The sequence below is a fragment of the Scophthalmus maximus genome, chromosome 16, assembly GCF_022379125.1.
Source record: "Scophthalmus maximus strain ysfricsl-2021 chromosome 16, ASM2237912v1, whole genome shotgun sequence".
Classification (NCBI taxonomy): domain Eukaryota; kingdom Metazoa; phylum Chordata; class Actinopteri; order Pleuronectiformes; family Scophthalmidae; genus Scophthalmus; species Scophthalmus maximus.
The window spans coordinates 18,450,001-18,471,501 of NC_061530.1; the positions used below are offsets into that span (position 1 = coordinate 18,450,001).

Sequence of the window (21,501 nt, forward strand, 5' to 3'; positions counted from 1 at the left end):
TGTGTGTGTGTGTGATCACGCATGCATTCATGCTATCAGTCACTCTTTAGAGCAGGAAGTGTCTGATGTGGCTGTCGTGGCCAAAAGCACCTGAGCTCTCTGCTGCACAGTCAGACTTCTCTTACCCCGTCCGCTCTCTCTCCTTCTTCCCGTCTCTCCTATTTATTTATTTCCACTCTATACCCGTGCGCTCCTATAGCGCATTGGCACAGGAGCCGTGAGAGAGTGTGTGATCCCCCCGGCAGCCTGCTGCATTGCAGATAGAGATGATGAGCACACACATTTGAGGCCTCGCATTCAAAACACAGTTGAAAGGGAAAGAAATGGAAACGTTTCAGCCCCCGACTCATTCTCCCTCGGTTGAGCAGCAGATTTAATGCCTCCACTGTCTCCGCTTTTAGCCCAGTTGGATGACCGGCAACCCCCTCCCCACCACCACCACCACCACCACCCCCATCCCCATCAGGGCCAAGCCTCCAGCATTCTCAGCTGCCATTTCCCCTCCATTTTGGGAAAACCCATGTGGCTCATTTTTTGGGGGCTGTGGTCGCCATGGCTGTGGCGACTGAGGAGCAGGGCAGTCAGCAACACACACACGCACGCACACACACACACACACACACACACACAGGCCTTAGCACTTCACTGAGCTTAACTCCCGCGACACGGAAACCACTCTTTGAACCAGGGACAGTCCAGGATCAGTGTTGATGTTCTGCTGCGGTTCACACCAGGGAGAGGTGGTGGGCTCAGAGGCCTGCCATTTGAAGGGATTATTGTGCCTGACTTTTTGGACTGACTGGAGAGAGAGACACACACACACACACACACACACACACACCGAGGGTATAACTGTAAAGGAGCATGCATTGCCTCACTCTCCGTCCCCCCAACTCCTTGAATTTGACTTGAGATCTCAGGAAGTGTTGCAGGTATGGAGTTAGAGAAAACAGATTCCAAACAATTAAAAAAAAAAAGAAAAAAAAAGCTCCGTGCACTTCAGATTTATTTGGGAGAGAAAAAGATGAGAACAAGAAACACTGTAAAAATAATCGATTCCCCCAAACTGTCTGTCGGAGACATCCATCACAGTGCGCAGACCGTCCTCCCGGCTCCCTGTGCGTTGAGGCGTTGACGCTGACCTTTCAGGTGCACTCGCTTTTGGGTTCGCCTCCGAATAAATCTCAGAAAATCCGTTCATCTGACTCCTCGTGTTTCTTCCCCCCCTCCAAAAAGAAACTGCTACCCAGATTCTCAAACTACAAACTACTGGTTAGAGGTTTGTTTTGTGTCTTTTTATATTCTGCTCGTGTGTCCTCTGGATGTGGCGGCTTAAGCCCCTCGCCCATTAAGGTGCCGCCGACCTCTGGACCGCCAAACCCTCCTCTCTCAAGTCCGCCGGGTACATCTCACACTGGCGACATCTTATCTCATTTAACATTCGCTGCGTTTCCAGCGCCGGCCCTGGAGACACGGCGAGGTGTGAACATTCGGCAGCCGGCGTCAGACAACATTCGCTCCATGAATAAGACATTTGTCTGCGGAGCTAATTAATCCTGAGAGGGAGGGGGGGGGGGTGGATGGCATCTGCCTCCGTGACGCGTGACTGACACTCTGAGAGGAGGGAATTTTGGAAACGGAACCGAGCAGGCCGTGACGAGCAGTGGATTGACAACCGCCTGCGGCTGGTCATGACCCTCTGCCACCTTCTTTTTAATCACTTGTTTGCTGCATATGACTCCTAATGCATAAATACATGTTGACAGCAGCGTCTTTTTTTTTTTTGTCCTCTTGCTCTGAAACATCCCCTTCCCTCCCTCTCTCTGTCTCTCTCTCTCTCTGTCTCTCTCTCTCTCTCTCTCTCTCTCTCTCTCTCTCTCTCTCTCTCTCTCTCTCTCTCTCTCTCTCTCTCTGTCACACACTCACTAACACAGCGACCAGTTCCGCCCACCTGGAGGACCTGGCCTACCTGGACGAGCAGAGGCACACTCCGCTACGCACCTCGCTGCGCATGCCCAGGCAGAGCACCACCTGCGGGGCGGGTCGCTCCGGGCCGGACCTGCGAGGTGAGCAGCACACACACACACACACACACACACACACACACACACACCGAACACACACACACACACACACGCTCACAGTCTGTTGCGTCTGTGTGGTGCACCCAGTGCTGCCAATCACACTGAGTGGTGTTATTCAGTGTCTCCCTCTGTGCCATGTGAGCTGTCTGTCTCTCTGTTGCGCGCACATTCGCATTGACGCCCTAAAGAGATGAATAAGAGAAAAAAATATACAAAAACATAAATAAATAAAGCGAAATGGTCAAGATGCACGCTATATATTCATCTCGTCCCTCGCTTCCTGTTGGTCAGGCGTCTCTCTCGCTTCCTCTCTTGTCCTGTTTCATATCCGGCTCCACTTTCCACTTGTCACTGTTCACTCAGACAGACAAAAAAAAAAAACAACAACATCCTCTTCAATGGAAAAAAGTATTTTCATGATGGACCCGATGACACATGACATTCGACAGAGGTGCCCGGCTGTTCTGTGTGGTCGGTGTCTTAAAACCCCCGCAGCCGCCGGGCAGATGATAACTTCAACCTTGGGAAAACACTTAAAACGGAAACAAAAAGCCGTCTGTACACAGAGATGTGGCTCTGTAAACGCCGCCTGCGGACACGAGAGCTTCACTTTGACCCTGCGTGTCAATATTTCCTCGTGAGAAAAAAGGTGCAGAACACAAGTGGAAAGCAATCGACCGTCATTTACTTTTTCTTTTCTTTTTTTTGTAGCTTTAAAAGTGCTGTTTCGTTTCAGGCTGTGATTTGGCCAATTGCCTCGCATTAGACACGGCGAGGGAGCGAACAACTGCACCCTGTTCTGTTTTTCAACCACCAAACAAACGGCACAAAGCAGCTGAGCCTCGCAAGGGCGACGGCTGAGTTATTTTTAAAAAATGCTCAATTGAAAGTCAGTGACGGGTGGTTTGCTGCCTGCAAGAAGATGTCTGCGACGTGCACCACATCAGAGCCGTGACGCTGCCGAGCTGTTGGGACGCAGGAGGCCGTCAGCTGCTGTGTGTGTGTGTGTTTGTGTGTGTGTGTGTGTGTGTGTGTGTGTGTGTGTGTGTGTGTGTGTGTGTGTGTGTGTGTGTGTGTGTGTGTGTGTGTGTGTGTGTGTGTGTGTGTGTGTGTGTGTGTGTGTGTGTGTGTGTGTGTGTGTGTGTGTGTGAGTGAGAGAGACTGAGGGAAACGCACATAGAGCATTTTGTCAGGTTGTGTCGCCGCTAAGCAGAATGTCTGTCCCCGTGTTTAACATTCGTGGTCAGCGTGCGCTTCACCGCACTGCCGTTCAGGTCTAGCGCCTCCGAGATCCAGCGAATCTCCTCGCCGAATCGGCCCCGGTGTCACAGCGTTATGTGCCCCCCCCCCCCCCCCCCCCCCCCCCCCCCCCCCCCCCCGCCCCTCTTCCTCCGTCTTATTTAGACGGTAATGAGCAGCGTGATGGCAGCCCTCCGCCACCCAAGCGAACACAAACACGCGTCCCTGAGTAATTTTTAAAACACCTAAGTGAAGACCCCACTTAGCCCTGAGTGTGCGCTCGACCTCGTCGCCCGAGGGCTGCCAGCCGCAGACGAATGCAGAGTGAGGGAGCGTTAGAGGGACGGAGAACAGGGGTAGGGAGAGGGATGGAGATGGACCCAGGGAAAAGGAATGAAAAACAAATACGGAGCGGAAGGTTGGGAAGAGGCAGTTCCCGCTGCCACAGCCACTTGTTTCCACCCTTCGTCCTCTGAGGGCAGCCGAGCGTGTTTGCAAGCCGCCCGGCTGCGTCCCGCCATGCCGCCTGCCTCCTCGGATGAGCGTCAGCGGCTCCCCGGGTGCAGCCGCCCCTGCCGGGATGTGGAGGCGGGCGACTTGAAGGACGGGGAAGAAATTCCAACCACCCGGAGTTTGAGGTGATGGACTTACAGGTTGGGAATCATTGAGGACTTGTCAGTTACTTCATTGGTCGGATGATCCGTGACTCGGTGAACTCCACATGTGAACCGCTAAGTATCCAAGGGCTGATGTATCTCATGTATGTTCAGGAGGTTGAGCCACATTGTCCAGCTTCACTCTCCAGATATCACATCATCGAACGCTCCCTGTTTTTTAGATGGTCAGTCATTGCGCTTAACTTTTTTATTCAGTCGCACATATTTCAGGTTTAGTGTCCTCAGGCCTCAGGAAGCACAGACGTTGTGACAGGACTTGTTGGCTGCCAGATGAGCAGGAGTAGTGGAGGAAGAGCGCCGGTTGGCGTGTCGCTCAGGTGGTAACCAGCTGACCTCCATCTCTGGTCGGGTTATTTCTTTCTTCTTCTCTCTATTTGATTCCCTTTGGGCCACCGGGGGCCCAAAGTTGCGCTGCCGTGCTGAGGAGGGTGAGTCAGACTGTAATGGGCCTTCTCGTGCCTCCTGCCTGCCTACCTCCAAGATTTACCACCCACCTCATCCACTCACCGCAAACTCTCTCTCACATAACTGCACACTGCACACACATTCTCTCCTTCGTTTATCTTTACGCTCCCTCTCTCTGGCCCTCCTCCCTCCTCCCTCCCTCCCTCCCTCCCTCCCTCCGCTCACGTACACAGAACACGCCTTGTGTTAGCCGACGGTTGTACAGTAGCTTCTGGCTGTTAAAAATGTTCAACTCCACGGGGTTTTATCACTCCCAACATTTACTCCCTGACCTGGGATAATAAGTCCTAGAAATCCATTTGAGCCCTTGAATGGATTTTTGGAAATTTAAAGGATGAGGCCGCTGATATAGAATATTAAATCCCTTAAAAATACCAAGATCAGCGACGAATTGATCCTACGGACAGGCCGAGTCTTGTGTATCCAAAGCCTGATCAGAGTTTTAGGCCCTGTGATTTATTTCAAGTCGATTCCGAACTGCGCTGACCTTCTGTTGTATTAATCCACAGCTGGAAATAGCCCCAAACAAATAGACTATTTACTCCTGTTACAGCGCGGCTTGTGAAAAACAACAAATCCAATCTTGTGACCTTTTTGTAAATGAATATCTCTACATCTTCAGTAAGAGCTTGGAGCTCACTGCCGCAGACATAGGCGCCGATTCATGTTTCTGCCCGTGTGTATCCGACCCCCGTTCCCCGAAATAACCCCAAAAACTATAGCCTTCATGAGTGTTTGCCATATTTGGAGGGGGAAAAAAAGCATACAAATGCATTTCAGCACCGTAGGGATTTAACAGCGTCGACCAAGGGACACTCATGAGAAAGTCAGTAAGCCGTGAGGGAACTTTCAGCTCGCCGGACAGCCCCGACTCGTTCTCACAAGCCTTGAATAAGACCGATATGATCGGAGATCAAAAGTTCAACTGACGAAACGCACAAAAGAATCATAATCGATGTCAAAGGAATATGATGTAAAAAAAAAAAAGGCTCGTGTAAACGTGAATCATATCTAAAGTGGCCTAATCCGGCTACAGGCTGAGTCAAGAGGCCAAACAGGTTCTGATAGGCGATCTCACTGTGTCACACACACAAACAAAGCAGATATGCCCACGCAGTCTCAAAACAGTCAATCAACCATCAACGCTAAATATTAAAACTGGATTTATGCTTCTTAATGAGGAAAGTCAGGAGTTTGGTAAATACTGGTTGGAGCGACGCTCTGAGAGCGATAACGGATGGATGAAGCACACACGTACGATATGAAAACTAGTAAAGGCAAATTTCAAAATTGCGCTGTGAATGCCGGCTGCTGGATTACTGGTTTGAAAAATTTGAATGGAGCGGCTGAAGAAGTTTGAAGAGCGGGGAAAGTGGGAAATGGGAAGTTAACGTGTAATTTTTGCTGGAACGATGGCGGCAATCGATCAATATTTCGGAAAAGTATATGAAAGCTTTGAAAAAGTTGAACACGCCCCGGAATGTCCCTCATGGAGCCGAACCGGCCTTATCGTTTCAATCTCCACTTCCCGATGGACGTTGCCGGTCCGCATCATTTAGAATTACAGGGCTGTTTACAGTAAACAGGCCCCTATTGCTGCCCGAGTGGACCGAGTGAGATAACCGCCTGAGATCTGATGACGGTGCAGCGACATGATTACAGCAAAAACAGCGTCAAGTTTCAGGTCTGCGTCTACTGTTTGTTTTGATCCCAGAGCACTTCATCTTAATCTGATATATGTATATTTCTTAAAAGTCCGTTGCAGGCATCTCCTCCTCTAGAACATCTGTAACATCTCTGTCGTTTTGGTTTGTGAGGCATAAAAATAAGCAAAACTTTGCCGACACAAGGAGGATAGGGCGCTTTTGTTTTTTGTTTTTTTTAATGAACAAAATGCATTATATGCGTAGGAACATTAAGATTTATTATGTTGCTCTAAGCCTGCTGCGCTAAATTACATAAGATTTGATTGAAAATGGTGTGAGATGCTGCTGCTGCTGCTGTCGCGCACGCTAAGCCGGTAGCTCTGCAGCCAGGGTTCGGAGGAACGTCTGGAATTTTAACTGTGTGTCTGAAAAATCCAGACAAAAGAAGAAAAAAAAACAATCCTTGGACAAACTCCCACAGCAGCCGTGAGAAGTGTCCTCGGCCTGACCTGGGATAACCCCCCCGCCACACTCCCCAGGAGCCTCACAGAGAGCTCCTGCTCCTCCTCCCGTCGTTTCCTCTCCTTCTCCACATCTGTGCCGCCTCTGCTCTCCTCCCTTCTTCTTCCCATCCTCCTCCGCATCTCACCTTCCTCTCCCCCCTCCCTCCTCCTCAAGCCTCTTCTGCCACCGTGAGTCATCCTCACCTGGTGAATAATTAAAACGTCGGAGACTCGCGCTCCGTCTGGCCACGGAGGGCTGGTGGTGGAGGGGGAGGAGGAGGAGTGATACCTTGTTCAACGTCGCCCGGGGGGGAGTGTTATGGGCAGGATTACGAGGCAACTGCCATCCATCCGTCCCTGGCTCACACTCTCACACACACACACACACACACACACGCACGCACATTTGCTTTCACCATCCTGGAAACAACTCCCTTAGCCCCCGTTCACAACATGTCTGCCGTGTTTCTCCTGGAATACCTGACGCAGTGGAGCAGCGGTGGCTGCACGACTTCACCGGCGAAAGGGCGTAATCGCTTCTGCCACTCACGGAGAACGGCCGGCGCCCGGTGTAGGACAAGGGCGTGTTTAGCGATTCCGCGAGGACAGAGGGAGACACGTCCGGTCGCCCCCCCCCCCCCCCGCAGGATAAATCGAATCAGTGACACTTAAGAAACAGAGTGTGTAGGTCCGGGCGTTCGGCCTCCTACCTCAGGGGCCCTGCGGTATTATTAATGGGCAGTTTTTCCCATCAGCAGAGTTGCATCAGGACCATTCTTTCTCAACATGACACACAACCGGAGGAATGTTACATCAGTTTGTGAATTATAGACACAATAGAGTAGCCAGTCTCTCTCTCTCTGATTGTGTGTGTGTGTGTGTGTGTGTGTGTGTGTGTGTGTGTGTGTGTGTGTGTTGTTGAGTTTGCACTTCGGTAATCTGACCGGGGAGTATGGATGAAAAGTCTTTTATTACATCGGCACCGAGCTCAGTGCGGTGGAGCGGCGGCGCTCGGTACAAACTGAGAGCAGGTTCGCCTTCACCCACTTTCAGGTGTTGTCGTCGGCCTCTTTTTTTTCTTCTCCCCGCTGATTGTATAAGTACTGTATGACATATGTTCTCGTCGCATTTCTTTTTTCATTCTGCGTATTTATAATTGGCATTCCTGAAGAGGGGCCACGCTTTGCAGCAAGCGCTTTGAGGTGGGGGAAAGAATCTTGTTTGTAAATCATCCACGCCGGAGTCATTTACAGGAGACGCGCGGCTCTAATGCAACACACGATCCCTCTGGATATTCACTACCGTACTGTACCGTACCTGTGCACAGAACAGACATCTCTGTCTTATCCAACCGGTCCAGTATATGATACAGATACTGCTCGGACTCCACAGACTTATTGCTCGTACGCTGCCGAGTGCGAAGTGAGCTGCTGCGGCGCCGAGGCCGTCGTCTGACCGGCAGCCACTTGCAAGAAATCCGATCAAATTGAACCTCGGCAAAAGAAAGACTGAGATGAAGAAGAAAAAAAAAATCGATCTCAGTTTGTTTGAGCTCCTCTGTAATGAACTCCAAATTTGGGGATTGGTCTCATGCGGAGGTAGATCACTTTATGTGTGAGAAACTTTCGCAGCACACACACACACACACACACACACACACACACACACACACACACACACACACACACACTGGCGGCTGTGGAGTCCAGGTTGGAGAGTCGCCCATCCCAAGGTTGAATTACCACCACCACCACCACCGCCGCCGCTGCTACTAGATTCAATTACCTTTATGGGGATTGATTGATCTCGCACCCGGCGCAGTGGAACCAATTAGATTCTCCCAAAAGTGCCAAAGCGTTCCCCCTCGACCGGCCCGACGCAGACAACGCCGACGGAACGCGCCCGACGTAATTCAAAGGATTTCAATTAGTCATCGACCTGGTCGGGGTCTGGTGGCTCCCAATAGTTCTGACATCACGATGTGCCGATGCCACTGCTGCTTCCTCTTGTTGTTGTTGTTGTTTTGCCAGTTTCCATGTCTGTGCTCACTGCCCTTGTCTCTCTTTTCTCCACTTCCACTCTCTCTCTCTCTCTCTCTCTGTCTGTCTTCTGCTCGCCCGTTCGTCTCAGCTTCCGCAAATAACACCCATGCCTGGCAATCCCAGTCACGTAAGTTCCCCGCAACTTTCATTTGTCGCGTTACGCAGCGCGTTCTGCTCGCAGTCGCCGCTGCTTTCCCAAGTCACACCGAGTCTGGTCAAGAGACACACCCACACGCGCACACACACACACACGCATTAAGTTTGTTTTATACATTTGAAATCTGCCGTAATCAACCGCATCATTTAAACACAGACACACCAGATAGACGGACATCTTCTTTTTAATTCTCATAGCTGGGACTTGGTTTAAAGGACCAGACCCCGCGAGGCGACAGACTGCTGTCGATTTGCTCTACACAGAATTTACCGCAGCGCTTCAGAAGCTCACAGCAGATCCGTTTTACCCTCATTTGCCTTTAATGGTCCATATGTTGTGCTGAAACGAGGCCCCGACCTCTGGAGGACTTGAGTTTAACAACTCCCCCTAGTGAGAGAAGTCCACTGTTCGACAGTGGATGTTAGAGAAGTCGCTCCCTTCGCTCCTTTTTTTTCAAATTGTCTTTTCATTTTCATTTGGATTGTTTAGTTTGTTCTGATATAGGACAGTAATCAAACTGGCGGGGACTCAGAGAAAATCACGTGGATGATATTACACTTATTTTTATCGACTTTAAAAACAGTCATCCTCTTTGAACATTGAGCTTAATCGTCACTGCATAAACTATATTATTCTGACTTTCTGTTTAGTTTACAGTGAAATAATGGTGATTTAACTTTCCTAGGACATTTTATAACAGGCTCATTTATAGATTATATTTCATTATCTTTTTTGTGATTCCAATCTTTGATGTAAAACGACACGAATACAATTGTTTATGATTTATTACATATAGATTTATATTCAACTGAGATATTTTTTACCTTAAAAATCATAAATACACTTATTTCACTGTAGATTAATTTGTAAAAGACTAAGTGAGCAGTGAATTTATTGGAGCACTAACGTGGAATTAAAAGCATCTAATTCTCCAAAGCCACTTATAGGAAACGCAAATATTGATTATGTATGAGAAAAAGAATTAAGTAGTTGTTCACGCATAGATATGTGGGTGTTTATGTGGTCACATACATATTTTGTTCATCATATACAGTATGTTTATGTAGGAGGCTGTAACTGCAAAACATTAATATATCTTACATTAATGTGGTTTATAGTTGCAATACTACAAACCAATGTTCTGTCTCCGTGACCCCGCAGTGCGCTTCGCGCCCTACCGGCCGCAGGACATCGCCCTCAAGCCGCTGCTCTTCGAGGTGCCCAGCATCACCATGGACTCGGTGTTCACGGGCCGCGAGTGGCTCTTCCAGGAGATCGACGCCCACCTCAACAGCCCCAACGCCGGCACCAACCGCGGCGTGGTCGTGGTCGGCAACATCGGCTTCGGCAAGACGGCGATCATCTCGCGCCTGGTGGCGCTCAGCTGCCACGGCACGCGCATGAGGCAGATCGCCTCCGACAGCCCGCAGGCCTCGCCCAAACGTAGGCATCCGCTGGTTTTTCCTACAGCTGATCGAGATTCTTCTCCTGAAACGTTGGAACGCCAGAGCGTGACGCCACTGTGAGCTGTCCCTGATTGTGCTGTGCTGTCTCGTCCTGTGTCCAGATGGAGAGGGGCTCCCTCTCACCCAGCCCCAGCCCACGCACGGCACCCTGGGAGGAGGCAGCTGTCCAGGGACCCCGGAGATGAGGCGACGTCAGGAAGAGGCCATGAGGAGGCTGGCGTCTCAGGTACCTGCGACCACGCACGCACGCACACACATTTACATGTCACCGTCTCGTTCACATAGACTCAAACTCCCTATTTTTCTTTATATGGTCACTTTGTTTTCTCCTCCTCCCATCGCCTCCTTTCACAAATGCAAATTATTCAAAGGTTTCTGCACCGTATACATATGAAATGAGTGTTTGTGGGGATTTTAATATGAAGTATCCAGCCCCTCATTTAATTACGGTGTTTTAGAGAAGAAGTCAAGTGCACAATTCAAAACCTCTCATGAGCAATTGTGCCTCCTAAAAACCTCCATTTCCCCTTTTGCTCTCACAGCTGTGTGAAAAAGGGAAAAAAAAAATATATATATATACATATATTGTGCCAAATATTGTGTTACTGGTCTAATTTGCATACAGCAGCATCGCCTTTTTTTCGTCATCAGAGGAAACATTGTGGAACCAAAACGCTCGTTAAAAACAATCGCAGTTCTAACATGAAATTTCCAAGCTCGTCTAGGAAAAACTGCCAGATAATCTCAAACAGCCTCTTTTATTTGTCTTTAATGTTCAGTTAGTGACAACGAAGGTGGTGGGATAGTTAATGATACGCCAACGTCTTCTCTCAACCTGCGACCGATCATTGACCCACGCGGGCCTTTTTCCTCACGGTAGACGACAACAGGTGAAGATGTGTGGAGCCGGCTCCCTTCTTCCTGTCTGCTGTTGCGCCGCGCCCGCCCGCCCCTCCCCGCCCCGCCCCTCCCCTCCCTCCCGCTGCTGCTGCTCAGCCATCTGCATCCCCACTCCCAGCCCTGATGCATTATGCAGATGTGTTTAAAAAAGAAAAAACAACTTTGCCAGGGAGCCTTATGAAATATTTATACCTGCAGAAAAGCCATTTCCCAGCCAGGCTATTAGATCGTGTTAACTCTGTGCATTAATAATTGAGCTCGCTCCCTTTTTCAACCCCGCCTTTTTGTTTTAAAGCCCTTTTATTCCGTTGTGGCCGAAAATTTGCATTTCACTCTGATTAGTCTTTTTTCTCCTTTTCCCCATCACTGCCCTCTGATCACTGCCACCGCCTCCGAAAGAAAAAAAATCAAACCCTTTGTGATCTCTCAGTCCCCCGGAGCGACTCTGTCACACCTGCCGCTTATGTTTAGTCGACTAAACCCCACTTTTGCTGCTCTCCCCCCTATCGCCACACGTTCCTCCCCGGGATAACTCTTTTTTTTCTATTCATTTGAATCGTTCATTCGAGCCCCGTTCCGAGCACACAGCTGTGAAATATCACAGTTTAACACTTGACTCCTTCGCGCCACAGACATCTGACGCACGCGTGAGCTCCACTCCGAGTCCGTCTCTCTTGGCAGCCGGAAAGGCCATGAATTATTAATGGCTGAAGCCGTGCAGCGAAACGAGAAGTATTGTGTTTCATTATACCGCAATCATCCACCATGAAGCGCGCTCCATCCCACATGAGTTGTAGAAAACTGGCTTTGCCCCGGCAGAGACCCTGAAATAAGAAATAAGAGTTGTTTTTTTGAAAACCTGCGTCATCTTGACTCCACTGATCTTCAGTCCGTGTGGGAAAAACCCCAAAGGTCGGTCAAGGTGAGGATTACCAGGGGGAGAAAGGAAAAACGCTCACCTTCACGTTTCCCCACCCTGAACTGACGTGGTCGATCGTCTTCCCCAAACCTCTCTGTCGCCCCCAGGTGGTGGCGTACCACTACTGCCAGGCGGACAACGCCTACACCTGCCTGGTGCCGGAGTTCGTGCACAACGTGGCGGCGCTGCTGTGCCGCTCGCCGCACCTCGTCGCCTACAGGGAGCAGCTGCTGCGGGAGCCGCACATGCAGAGCGTCCTGAGCCTGCGCTCCTGCGTCCAGGACCCGCTGGCCTCCTTCAGGAGGGGGGTCCTCGAGCCCCTGGACGCGCTTTACAAAGGTGACGCACCCGCATGGTGACAACAGCGTGTTTTGACGCCCGAGAGTTCAAGCGCTGCACCTAATATCTCCCTTTTATGTTATTCTATACATCTACTCCACTTCATTTAATGTAGTTTTCACTCCACTACATGTATCTCTTATCTTTGATGATTCATTTATTAATTTATTAACTGCTGGGTTTTTTGATCCCAGAGAGGAAGATCAGCTCCGAGGAGGACCTCATCATCCTCATCGACGGGCTGAACGAGGCGGAGTTCCACAAGCCGGACTACGGCGACACCATCGTGTCCTTCCTCACCAAAACCATCAACAAGTTCCCTCCGTGGCTCAAACTGGTGGTGACAGTCAGAACCACGTTACAGGTAGAGACGACAGACGGCCGCTTATGATTTAGAAGTTATAGGGGCGAAGGTTTACCTCGCCGTTTGCGTCTACTCCTCTGCAGTTTGACTTTTGAATTCCGCTCGGAAGGACCAGTTTCTTTTTTTCTTCATTATATTGATGTTTGACATCACCTGCGGGCCACTCACCAACAATATTGAATCTGTCTTGAATGCCCTCCTGCCCTCTTTGTCTCTGACCTTTTCGTTTTTCCTCAACGCAGAGGATATGATTTTTTTGCCTTTCTTCTCCTCACACATTAATCGTTCATTCACGAGGAAGAAATAGTTATTCAGGGCGTATACACCGATGTTGGCAAGTATGTCCTGAAAAGTGAGTTCCTGACTCTGACTCTCCAGGAGATCAGCAACGCGCTGCCGTTCCACCGCATCTCGCTGGACGGCCTGGAGGAGAACGACGCCATCGACCAGGACCTGCAGGGCTACATCCTGCACCGCATCCACAGCAGCCCGGAGATCCAGAACAACATCTCGCTCAACGGCAAGATGGACAACACCACCTTCGGCAAGCTCAGCGCCCACCTCAAGGCCCTGAGCCAGGGCTCCTACCTGTACCTCAAACTCACCTTTGACCTCATCGAGAAGGGCTACCTTGTGCTCAAAAGCTCCAGCTACAAGGTGAGAGGCGTCGGTTCTCGCGGGTTCACAGCTCCGACTGATGCGTCGGGTGCGGAGGTTTTTTTGAAGTGCAGCTCCCCAGGAGATGCTGAGCAACAGACGGGAAATTAAGTCAGGACTCGGTCGAATCTTAACACTCGGACATTATGCACACATTTATTAGATTTAGTGTGATTCATCCTCTCCAAGGCTCTCATTATCTCAGATTTCAATCAGGAAGGAAAATCCATAAATCTACTTAGAAGTGGTAGAAAAAGAGCTGTTCCTTCTCACAGACGTCGCCTGAGAATATTCACGTTTTTAGCTTTTTTCTTCAGCATCAAAGTAGAGCTGCAGCGGATAATCGAATATTAGTCGACTATCATATTAAACGCCAACTATTTTTGATAGTCGATTAATCGTTTCAAGTAGTTTTTATGGGAAAAAGAGTCATACATTCTCGGATTTCAGCTTCTTACATGTGAATAAGTTCTGGTTTCTTTGCTCCTCTGTGACAAACTGAATTTCTTTGGTTTGTGGACAAAACAAAACATCATCTTGAGGTTTTTTGGGAAACACATTTTTCTCCATTTTATGAACCAAACAACTAATCAATTCATCGAGAAAATAATCGACAGATTAATCGATAATGAAAATTATGGTTAATTGCAGCCTTACATCAAAACCCACCAGTGAAATCTGTCTGCTCATCCATTGGTATTTGCAAATTAGACCAGCTAGTGGCTTATTCAACAAACTTAACACTGGTCAAAATGTAAAGGCTAAAAAAACACGTTGTCGCCCACAGCAGAACAAACTGAATCCATCGCGGTGGAGTGGATTTTATTTACCTGCAATCCGACATGCTTTGTGTAAAAGTAGCCTCCTTAAAATCTTCTCCTCCAGTCTGTGCGAATCGAAAAGGGCTTTTTTTTTATTATAAATAATGCCGTTGAATTGCCTTTGTGTGTATTTCATGATGAAATATTTTATCTCACACCCCCAGATTCATTTAATTTCATGTATTCAGAAATGCTTCCAGGCTCCATAGAAAAAAAGAAATGACAACTGAGAAATTCACATTCTCTTCCTCTGAGGAAGACGGTGTGGAACGGCTGGAGATGTGCTTCACAAACAACGATACATAATTCATGTTCCCTCCGTCCCGCCCAACCCACAGGTGGTTCCGGTCAACCTGGCCGAGGTTTACCTGCTGCAGTGCAACATGCGCTTCCCCACGCAGTCGTCCTTCGAGCGGGCGCTGCCGCTGCTCAACGTGGCCGTGGCCTCGCTGCATCCGCTGACCGACGAGCAGATATATCAGGCCATCAACTCCGGCTCGCTGCAGGTGATGACGGCGGCAAAGCTGCGAGAATGACAATACATTTTACGCGTTTTGGATCCTTAGACGCTTGCAATAAATGTAAACGTACTTTTAAAGAGTAGATAGTGCTAAATATGTTGTTGTTTTTAAAAATACATGCATGAAATTCGGGTTTAAAAAGGTTTTAGTTTCCTTTTTCAAGTAATCTCTCGCTAATCTGTGATTTAGTCCATTTTTTTGAACTCCAGTCAAAATTCAGATTTTTTGCAGTCAATTTTTTTTAATGCTAAGTGCTTAATGCCAGGATTTTAATAAGGGTTTAATGATATAATAGATAAAAGCATATTTTATTGAAATTATTCATTGAATTACGGTTGAAACATGATGGTAGTTTTCTTGATGTTACTTTGTCAATGAGAATATTCATGTCACTGGATACCTCACACTTTATTTGTTATCATAGAAAGACAAATTTAGATCATAAAAGCAACATGTATTGATTTGTTTCCATGCTGAACGACCTGGCAACGTAAACACGTGTGTCGGTGCATCAGGAAAGCCGTTTTCAAAACTAACGCTGAGACGTTGTGTGTGTGTGGCGGCAGGGCACGCTGGACTGGGAGGACTTCCAGCAGCGCGTGGACAACCTGTCGGTCTTCCTGGTGAAGAGGAGGGACGGCACCCGGATGTTCGTGCACCCCTCCTTCAGGGAGTGGCTGATCTGGAGGGAGGAGGGAGAGAAGACCAAGTTCCTCTGCGATCCGAGGTGAGGGCCGACGGGGGAAATGGCGCATTCATTTATCTATTTCTTTTTCTTTCTGTGACGCTGCAGGTGGTCGTATGTGGAGAGAGGAACGTGCCCAGACGCTGCTGCTGTAAGGTCACTAGACGTTTTGCTTCGGGAGTTTTAATTACCCCGTCTGGAAAGAGGACATTTGGGGCGGCAGAGAGAGGGACCATAAAAACAAGGGAATTAAAACAGGGACTTTTAATGACCACGCAAAAGTTCCCTGCCTCACTATTTTGCCGACTTATCCTGAAAAAGATAAGAGCTGCAGGTTTCACGTATGAGGCTGTTCAGAAATCTGCGGGCCGTGAGGAAATATTCGCAGAATTTTACACAAAGTGTATTGCATTAAAATCGCTTATTGCCCCTTAAAATTACAGGATGCCTACTTATCTTCCGAATCCGGGTCAAAGTCACTATTAATCGCTGTTTCACCCCAAAAATGTGATGGTTAATAACTCTCCTGGCAGCTGGTTGTGAGCACAACTATCAGTCGTATAAAGGTAGAAGTCTCTCTGTTCGTCGGAGGTACGGATGCAGCGTTGTCTCTTCAGCCGGGAACATTTTATTTCCTTGTGTTATCATTTATTTATGCATGACTACATGAATAGCGTTTTGCAGCGCAATGACCCGATGACCGAGTCTCGAGTTCCTGTGCTTGTCGTTTTCTCTGCAGGAGCGGTCACACCCTGCTCGCCTTCTGGTTCTCTCGGCTGGAGACCAAGCTGAATCGGCAGCAGACCATCGAACTGGGACATCACATCCTCAAAGCACATATCTTCAAGGTAATACTATAATTATATATATATATATATATGTATTATATACACGCACATGCGCAGCGGTGGGTTGGCACCAAATAAATGGATGTTTACTCTCCTGTCTCTCTCTGTGTGTTCAAGGGTCTCAGCAAGAAAGTTGGGGTTTCCTCATCCATCTTGCAGGGCCTGTGGGTATCGTACAGCACCGAGGGCCTTTCGGCTGCGCTCTCTTCACTCCGAAACCTCTACACTCCCAACATCAAGGTACAGAGACAGAATATTTCAACATGTTGTGGTGTCTCTTGACATATGCTCCACAGGAGTCCACCTCTCTCTGGACCGAGCCGCAGACCCACCTAGCTTTGTATTTGCTATGTGTGTCCAGGTGAGCCGGCTACTGATGATGGGTGGCGCCAATGTGAACTACCGCACGGAGGTGCTGAACAACGCCCCCGTCCTGTGCGTCCACGCCCACCTGGGCTACATGGACATGGTGGCTCTGCTGCTCGAGTTCGGCGCCTCTGTCGACGCCCTGTCCGAAAGCGGCCTAACGCCACTGGGCTACGCCGCCGCCGGGGGACACATGGCCATCGTGGCCGCGCTCTGCCGCAGGAGAGCGAAGGTACGGGAGTGCGCGGATAAATCCCAGCATCCTCCTCTTTCTTTTTGCCTCACCCTTGTGTCCCCGATCAAATTCACAAAAACCCGTTTTTCCACAGGTCGACCACTTGGATAAGAACGGCCAGTGCGCGCTGGTGCACGCGGCCCTGAGGGGCCACATGGAGGTGGTGAAGTTCCTCATCCAGAGTGACTGGGGCATGGGGCCACACCAGCAGCAACAACAACCGTCAGCGCAGAGCCAACAGCAAGCGGCCTTCACCAAGAGCCACGCGGTGCAGCAGGCCCTCATCGCTGCAGCCAGTATGGGATACACAGAGGTACGGCAGGGGCGCGGGAGGACGAGGGTGGGGATCCTAATCTCTAATGATTAAAAGCAAAAATGATGGAGGGTTTCAGATGACCTCCGACGACTACTGCCGCTACTAAACTATCACTAAGTTTAGCTCCAATCTTTGCTGGCGCTACCTCGGCTCAACCTGGAGAAGAAGAAGTTAAACCGTTGGTATTCGTTGCAGCAGCTGCGTGTATTCGTGTGCGCCTGCATGGGATAAACAGAACGGGGACTTTAAAATCCAGCTCCATAGCGATACTGGAATTAAAAAAATGAAAAAAACTCAGGGGGACCTTTAACTCCACGGAGAATCACACAGCACTAAAATATTCACCGACTTTTTTATGATAATTTAGTGTTTGAACCGAAAGGCGAGCACGACGACTGCAGCAGAGTCTGTTTTCAAAGGGCAAAATGTTTCAGAGCGCCGGGAGAAACAGAATCAGACGGTGAAGTCTCTCGTCAGATGGGATGAGAGTCACAATAAAGTTACGCTAATTTGAATTTGTCAAAGAGGAGAATAATGGAAGAAGCAAAGGACGGTAAACGAATACAGGTTTAGAGATTTAAAAAAGGAAAGGCGGATTTATTATAACAACTGGTTTCATGTCTGTCCTCTTGTATTTGTGGTTAACGTCGCGAAGCAAACTCGGACATTAATCATGTGTTGTGTCAAACCTGGTGTCCCGTCAGATCGTGTCCTACCTGCTGGACCTGCCGGAGAAAGACGAAGAGGAGGTGGAGCGCGCTCAGATCAATAACTTTGACACCCTGTGGGGGGAGACAGGTGGGTGCCGACGACAGTAATACACACTTGCGAATTCGCCTAATATTATATTTGACGAATGTAGTTCCTCCTGAGAACACACACAGTGTTTCTTTGTCAAAGCATCTGTGTTTTGTGGGAGGTTTTTTTTTCTTCTGCGAGGCCGAGCGCTGCAGTGCGGATGTGAGAGACGGTTTCTGTGTGTGTGTGTGTGTGTGTGTGTGTGTGTGTGTGTGTGTGTGTGTGTGTGTGTGTGTGTGTGTGTGTGTGTGTGCGTGTGCGTTGCTGCTGCTGCTGCGTCAGATGCTGATGGCAGTGCAGTGGTGTCATTGGAGGATAGACGAAGCGGAGGAGAGGGGGTGGGTGGTGGGGTGGGGGGTGAGTTTGCTCCAGGGGCGCTTAGAAATGACTAGTCTGACTCTGATTGCACTGTGGCTCGGTGTCCAGAAATATAATGTCATCGTAACCTACAGCGACGAGAGCTCATCGCCAGCGTCATTCCCCCGCCAGAGTGTCACTGTTGGCTGGAGAGAGAGGCGTCCTGATTTCTTTCTTTATTTTTCTTACTGGACCGGTTAACTGAAGAAGACATTATTCTTCACAACAGCCGGAAGGAATAAATGCATATTAGCATGTACACAGATATACTTTGAGTTGAACTGTGTCGTGTTTCTTCCAGCGGGTTGACCGAGGTCGTCATCCCAGCGCCGCTGTTCCACTCTTGATTAGATGACATATATATATATATATTCACTGTACTTCAATTATTCCAATTATGATCGTTACACTTGAGAAGATGTCTTTTCAAAGGCCTTTGCTCCCTAGACGTCTCGAGTGTATCCTCTTCTCTTCTCTTCTGCTTTAAAGCAGCTATAATCCATATTTTTTAAATAATGTATAAAAGAGGTAAGGGGATCTCTGCGACGAACCTACAGAGAATTAATAACCTGAAGGGATATGCAGCTCATAACTTATATCCGGTGCCACCAAGTAGCCAAACCCGTCGATGCAGGTTTGACTATTACTTTATGATGAACATTGGAATTCAAAGCTCAGACTTCTTTTCCCCCCAAAATCTAACCCCATGAACGTTGGAACCAACAATTATTAACAATTATTTAATACTCATTACCTTCCTGTGTGTGTGTGTGTGTGTGTGTGTGTGTGTGTGTGTGTGTGTGTGTGTGTGTGTGTGTGTGTGTGTGTGTGTGTGTGTGTGTGTGTGTGTGTGTGTGTGTGTGTGTGTGTGTGTGTGTGTGTGTGTGTGTGTGCGTGCGTCCAGCTCTGACTGCAGCGTCGGGTCGGGGGAAGCTGGAGGTCTGTCGTCTGTTACTGGAACAGGGTGCAGCCGTGGCCCAGCCCAACAGACGCGGCATCGTCCCGCTGTTCAGCGCCGTTCGACAGGGACACTGGCAGGTTGGTTTCATTTGTTTCACTTGATGATTTCTTCATTTCGTTCACTTGCTCTATGACACAATGACACGGGCGATGGTGTGTCTTTTGGGGGGCCGCTTCAGATCGTCGACCTCCTCATCACGCACGGAGCCGATGTCAACCTGGCTGACAAGCAGGGTCGAAGCCCTCTGATGATGGCCGCCTCCGAGGGACACTTGGGGACTGTGGAGTTCTTACTCGGTCAAGGTGAGTCAGTCATCACATCTTACGATTTAATCCACCCGTCCGTTATCTATAGCGCTTTATCATTTAGCGCCACGGGGCCGGAGCCAATCCCAGCCCCCAACATTGGGCGAGGGGCGGGGTTCAATCTCTCACTCTCTCACATTCACACCTACGGTCAATTTAGAGTTTCCGATTAACCTCTAACCCACTCTGCATGTGTTTGGACTGTGGGAGGAAGCCGGACAACATGCAAACTCCGCACAGAAAAAGCCCCGGTTCAGCCGAACGGGGATCTGAACCAAGAAGCTCTCTGCTGCCTGCGTCTCACTTGCAGCCGTGTCTCTCCGCAGGAGCGTCTCTGTCCCTGATGGACAAGGAGGGTCTGACCGCTCTGAGCTGGGCGTGTCTGAAGGGCCACCTGCCCGTCGTCCGCTGCCTGGTGGAGAGCGGCGCCGCCACCGACCACGCAGACAAGAACGGACGCACGCCCCTCGACCTGGCGGCTTTCTACGGCGACTCGGAAGTGGTATGCGGCCTGTGGAATATGTTGATATGTGAACCTCGAAACCTTCACAGTTCAAGTTTTTGTGTGACTACTCTCACCACGTTTCTCTGTCGTCGGTCAGGTGCAGTTCCTGGTCGACCACGGGGCCATGATCGAGCACGTAGACTACAGCGGCATGCGTCCCCTCGACAGGGCGGTGGGCTGCAGGAACACGTCGGTGGTGGTCGCCCTGCTCAAGAAAGGAGCCAAGATAGGTAAGAGACGGTTTGACGGACTGACGAGCCGCGCATAGGGACCTCTGCTTCTGAAGCGCAGCGTCGTTGTCCTGTGAGGTCATTTGCCCGCCGCTAAAACCGGCTACAACTTGAGATTGTGTGCTGGCTGAAAAGGATCACGCGCCGGAGTTAGAGCACGAGCTGCATGAGAGGCGACGACGGGATGAGAACGCACTCCCGCTGTGGTGTTTTACTGCAGTAGGCCATATACTCATGAATCGTGTGTCCGTGTGGCTTAAACCACTTCCTTGCTACTGTACGTATGCCCCCCCCCCCCCCCCACTGCCGCACCACGCCGCTTCTCCTCAGCTATTTATGGCTCTGATGTGTGTTCCTCTTTCTTTATTGTACAACTGTTGCCACTGTTGTTTTTGCTCTCTCTCTCTCTCTCTCTCTCTCTCTCTGTCATATTCTGTCTATCGCTTCTGATATCTCCCAGTCTCTCCCTCGATCACATCCCCTCCCTGCCTCCCCCCCCCCCGCTCTCTCTTCCTCTGCGGTTGCTCAGAGACAGGGTTGTTATTAGCGCTTGTGGTGTTTTTCTTTTTAGTATCTATGTTTCCTTTTTGCTTTTTTTTCCCCTTTTGCTCAGGCACTTATCTCCGCTTCTCACTGCTGCTTTTTTTGTGTTCCTTTTTCTCACTCTTCCTCCTCCTCCTCCTCCACCATCACCTCTCTTTCACCCTCCTGCCGTATCTCTCTCTCTCTCTCTCTTTCCTCTCGCTCCTACGCACTCCCACACCCCTGTTCTCTCCCCCCCCCCCTCCCCCCTTCCTCTGCCCTCCCACTTACACTCCTTTCCCTCGCTCATGACCTCCTTCCTCCTTCCTCCTTCCTCCTCCTCTCTTGCCCCCTATCCCCCCCGCCTCTCTCTCTCCGGCCCCAGGATGTCAGACGCTGCCCAGTCGGCCCCGAGGTAAAGCCAAGGCTGTCGACTTCTCACCCCACCAGGCATTTTGACAGCTCTATCTCCTCTCTCTGTGTTTGTCTGTGTCGCCCTAAGTGTCGGCAGGCGAGCTTAGCATCCAAATAACCCCCGTCTCAAACGTGACAAAATCAATAAATAACATGCAT

At 49.5% G+C, this 21,501-nt stretch overlaps 1 protein-coding gene across 11 annotated transcripts in view; it reads left to right on the forward strand.

The window, feature by feature from the left end:
* Positions 1-21,501, forward strand: part of tanc2b (tetratricopeptide repeat, ankyrin repeat and coiled-coil containing 2b) — a 118,320-nt gene that overhangs the window by 89,449 nt on the left and 7,370 nt on the right. For 7 of the 11 annotated variants that reach the window (XM_035612324.2, XM_035612329.2, XM_035612328.2 and 4 more), the window contains 19 exons: positions 1,935-2,066; positions 8,745-8,783; positions 9,975-10,256; positions 10,381-10,505; positions 12,206-12,437; positions 12,632-12,801; positions 13,180-13,458; positions 14,618-14,785; positions 15,367-15,527; positions 16,225-16,333; positions 16,451-16,573; positions 16,695-16,931; positions 17,029-17,247; positions 17,955-18,048; positions 19,310-19,443; positions 19,545-19,668; positions 19,998-20,173; positions 20,274-20,406; positions 21,314-21,343. In XM_035612324.2, the coding sequence (XP_035468217.2) occupies positions 1,935-2,066; positions 8,745-8,783; positions 9,975-10,256; positions 10,381-10,505; positions 12,206-12,437; positions 12,632-12,801; positions 13,180-13,458; positions 14,618-14,785; positions 15,367-15,527; positions 16,225-16,333; positions 16,451-16,573; positions 16,695-16,931; positions 17,029-17,247; positions 17,955-18,048; positions 19,310-19,443; positions 19,545-19,668; positions 19,998-20,173; positions 20,274-20,406; positions 21,314-21,343 (2,967 nt within the window). The remainder of the gene's footprint in view (positions 1-1,934; positions 2,067-8,744; positions 8,784-9,974; positions 10,257-10,380; positions 10,506-12,205; positions 12,438-12,631; positions 12,802-13,179; positions 13,459-14,617; positions 14,786-15,366; positions 15,528-16,224; positions 16,334-16,450; positions 16,574-16,694; positions 16,932-17,028; positions 17,248-17,954; positions 18,049-19,309; positions 19,444-19,544; positions 19,669-19,997; positions 20,174-20,273; positions 20,407-21,313; positions 21,344-21,501) is intronic. The other 4 variants (XM_035612326.2, XM_047327882.1, XM_035612325.2 and 1 more) reach the window with 3 other exon arrangements.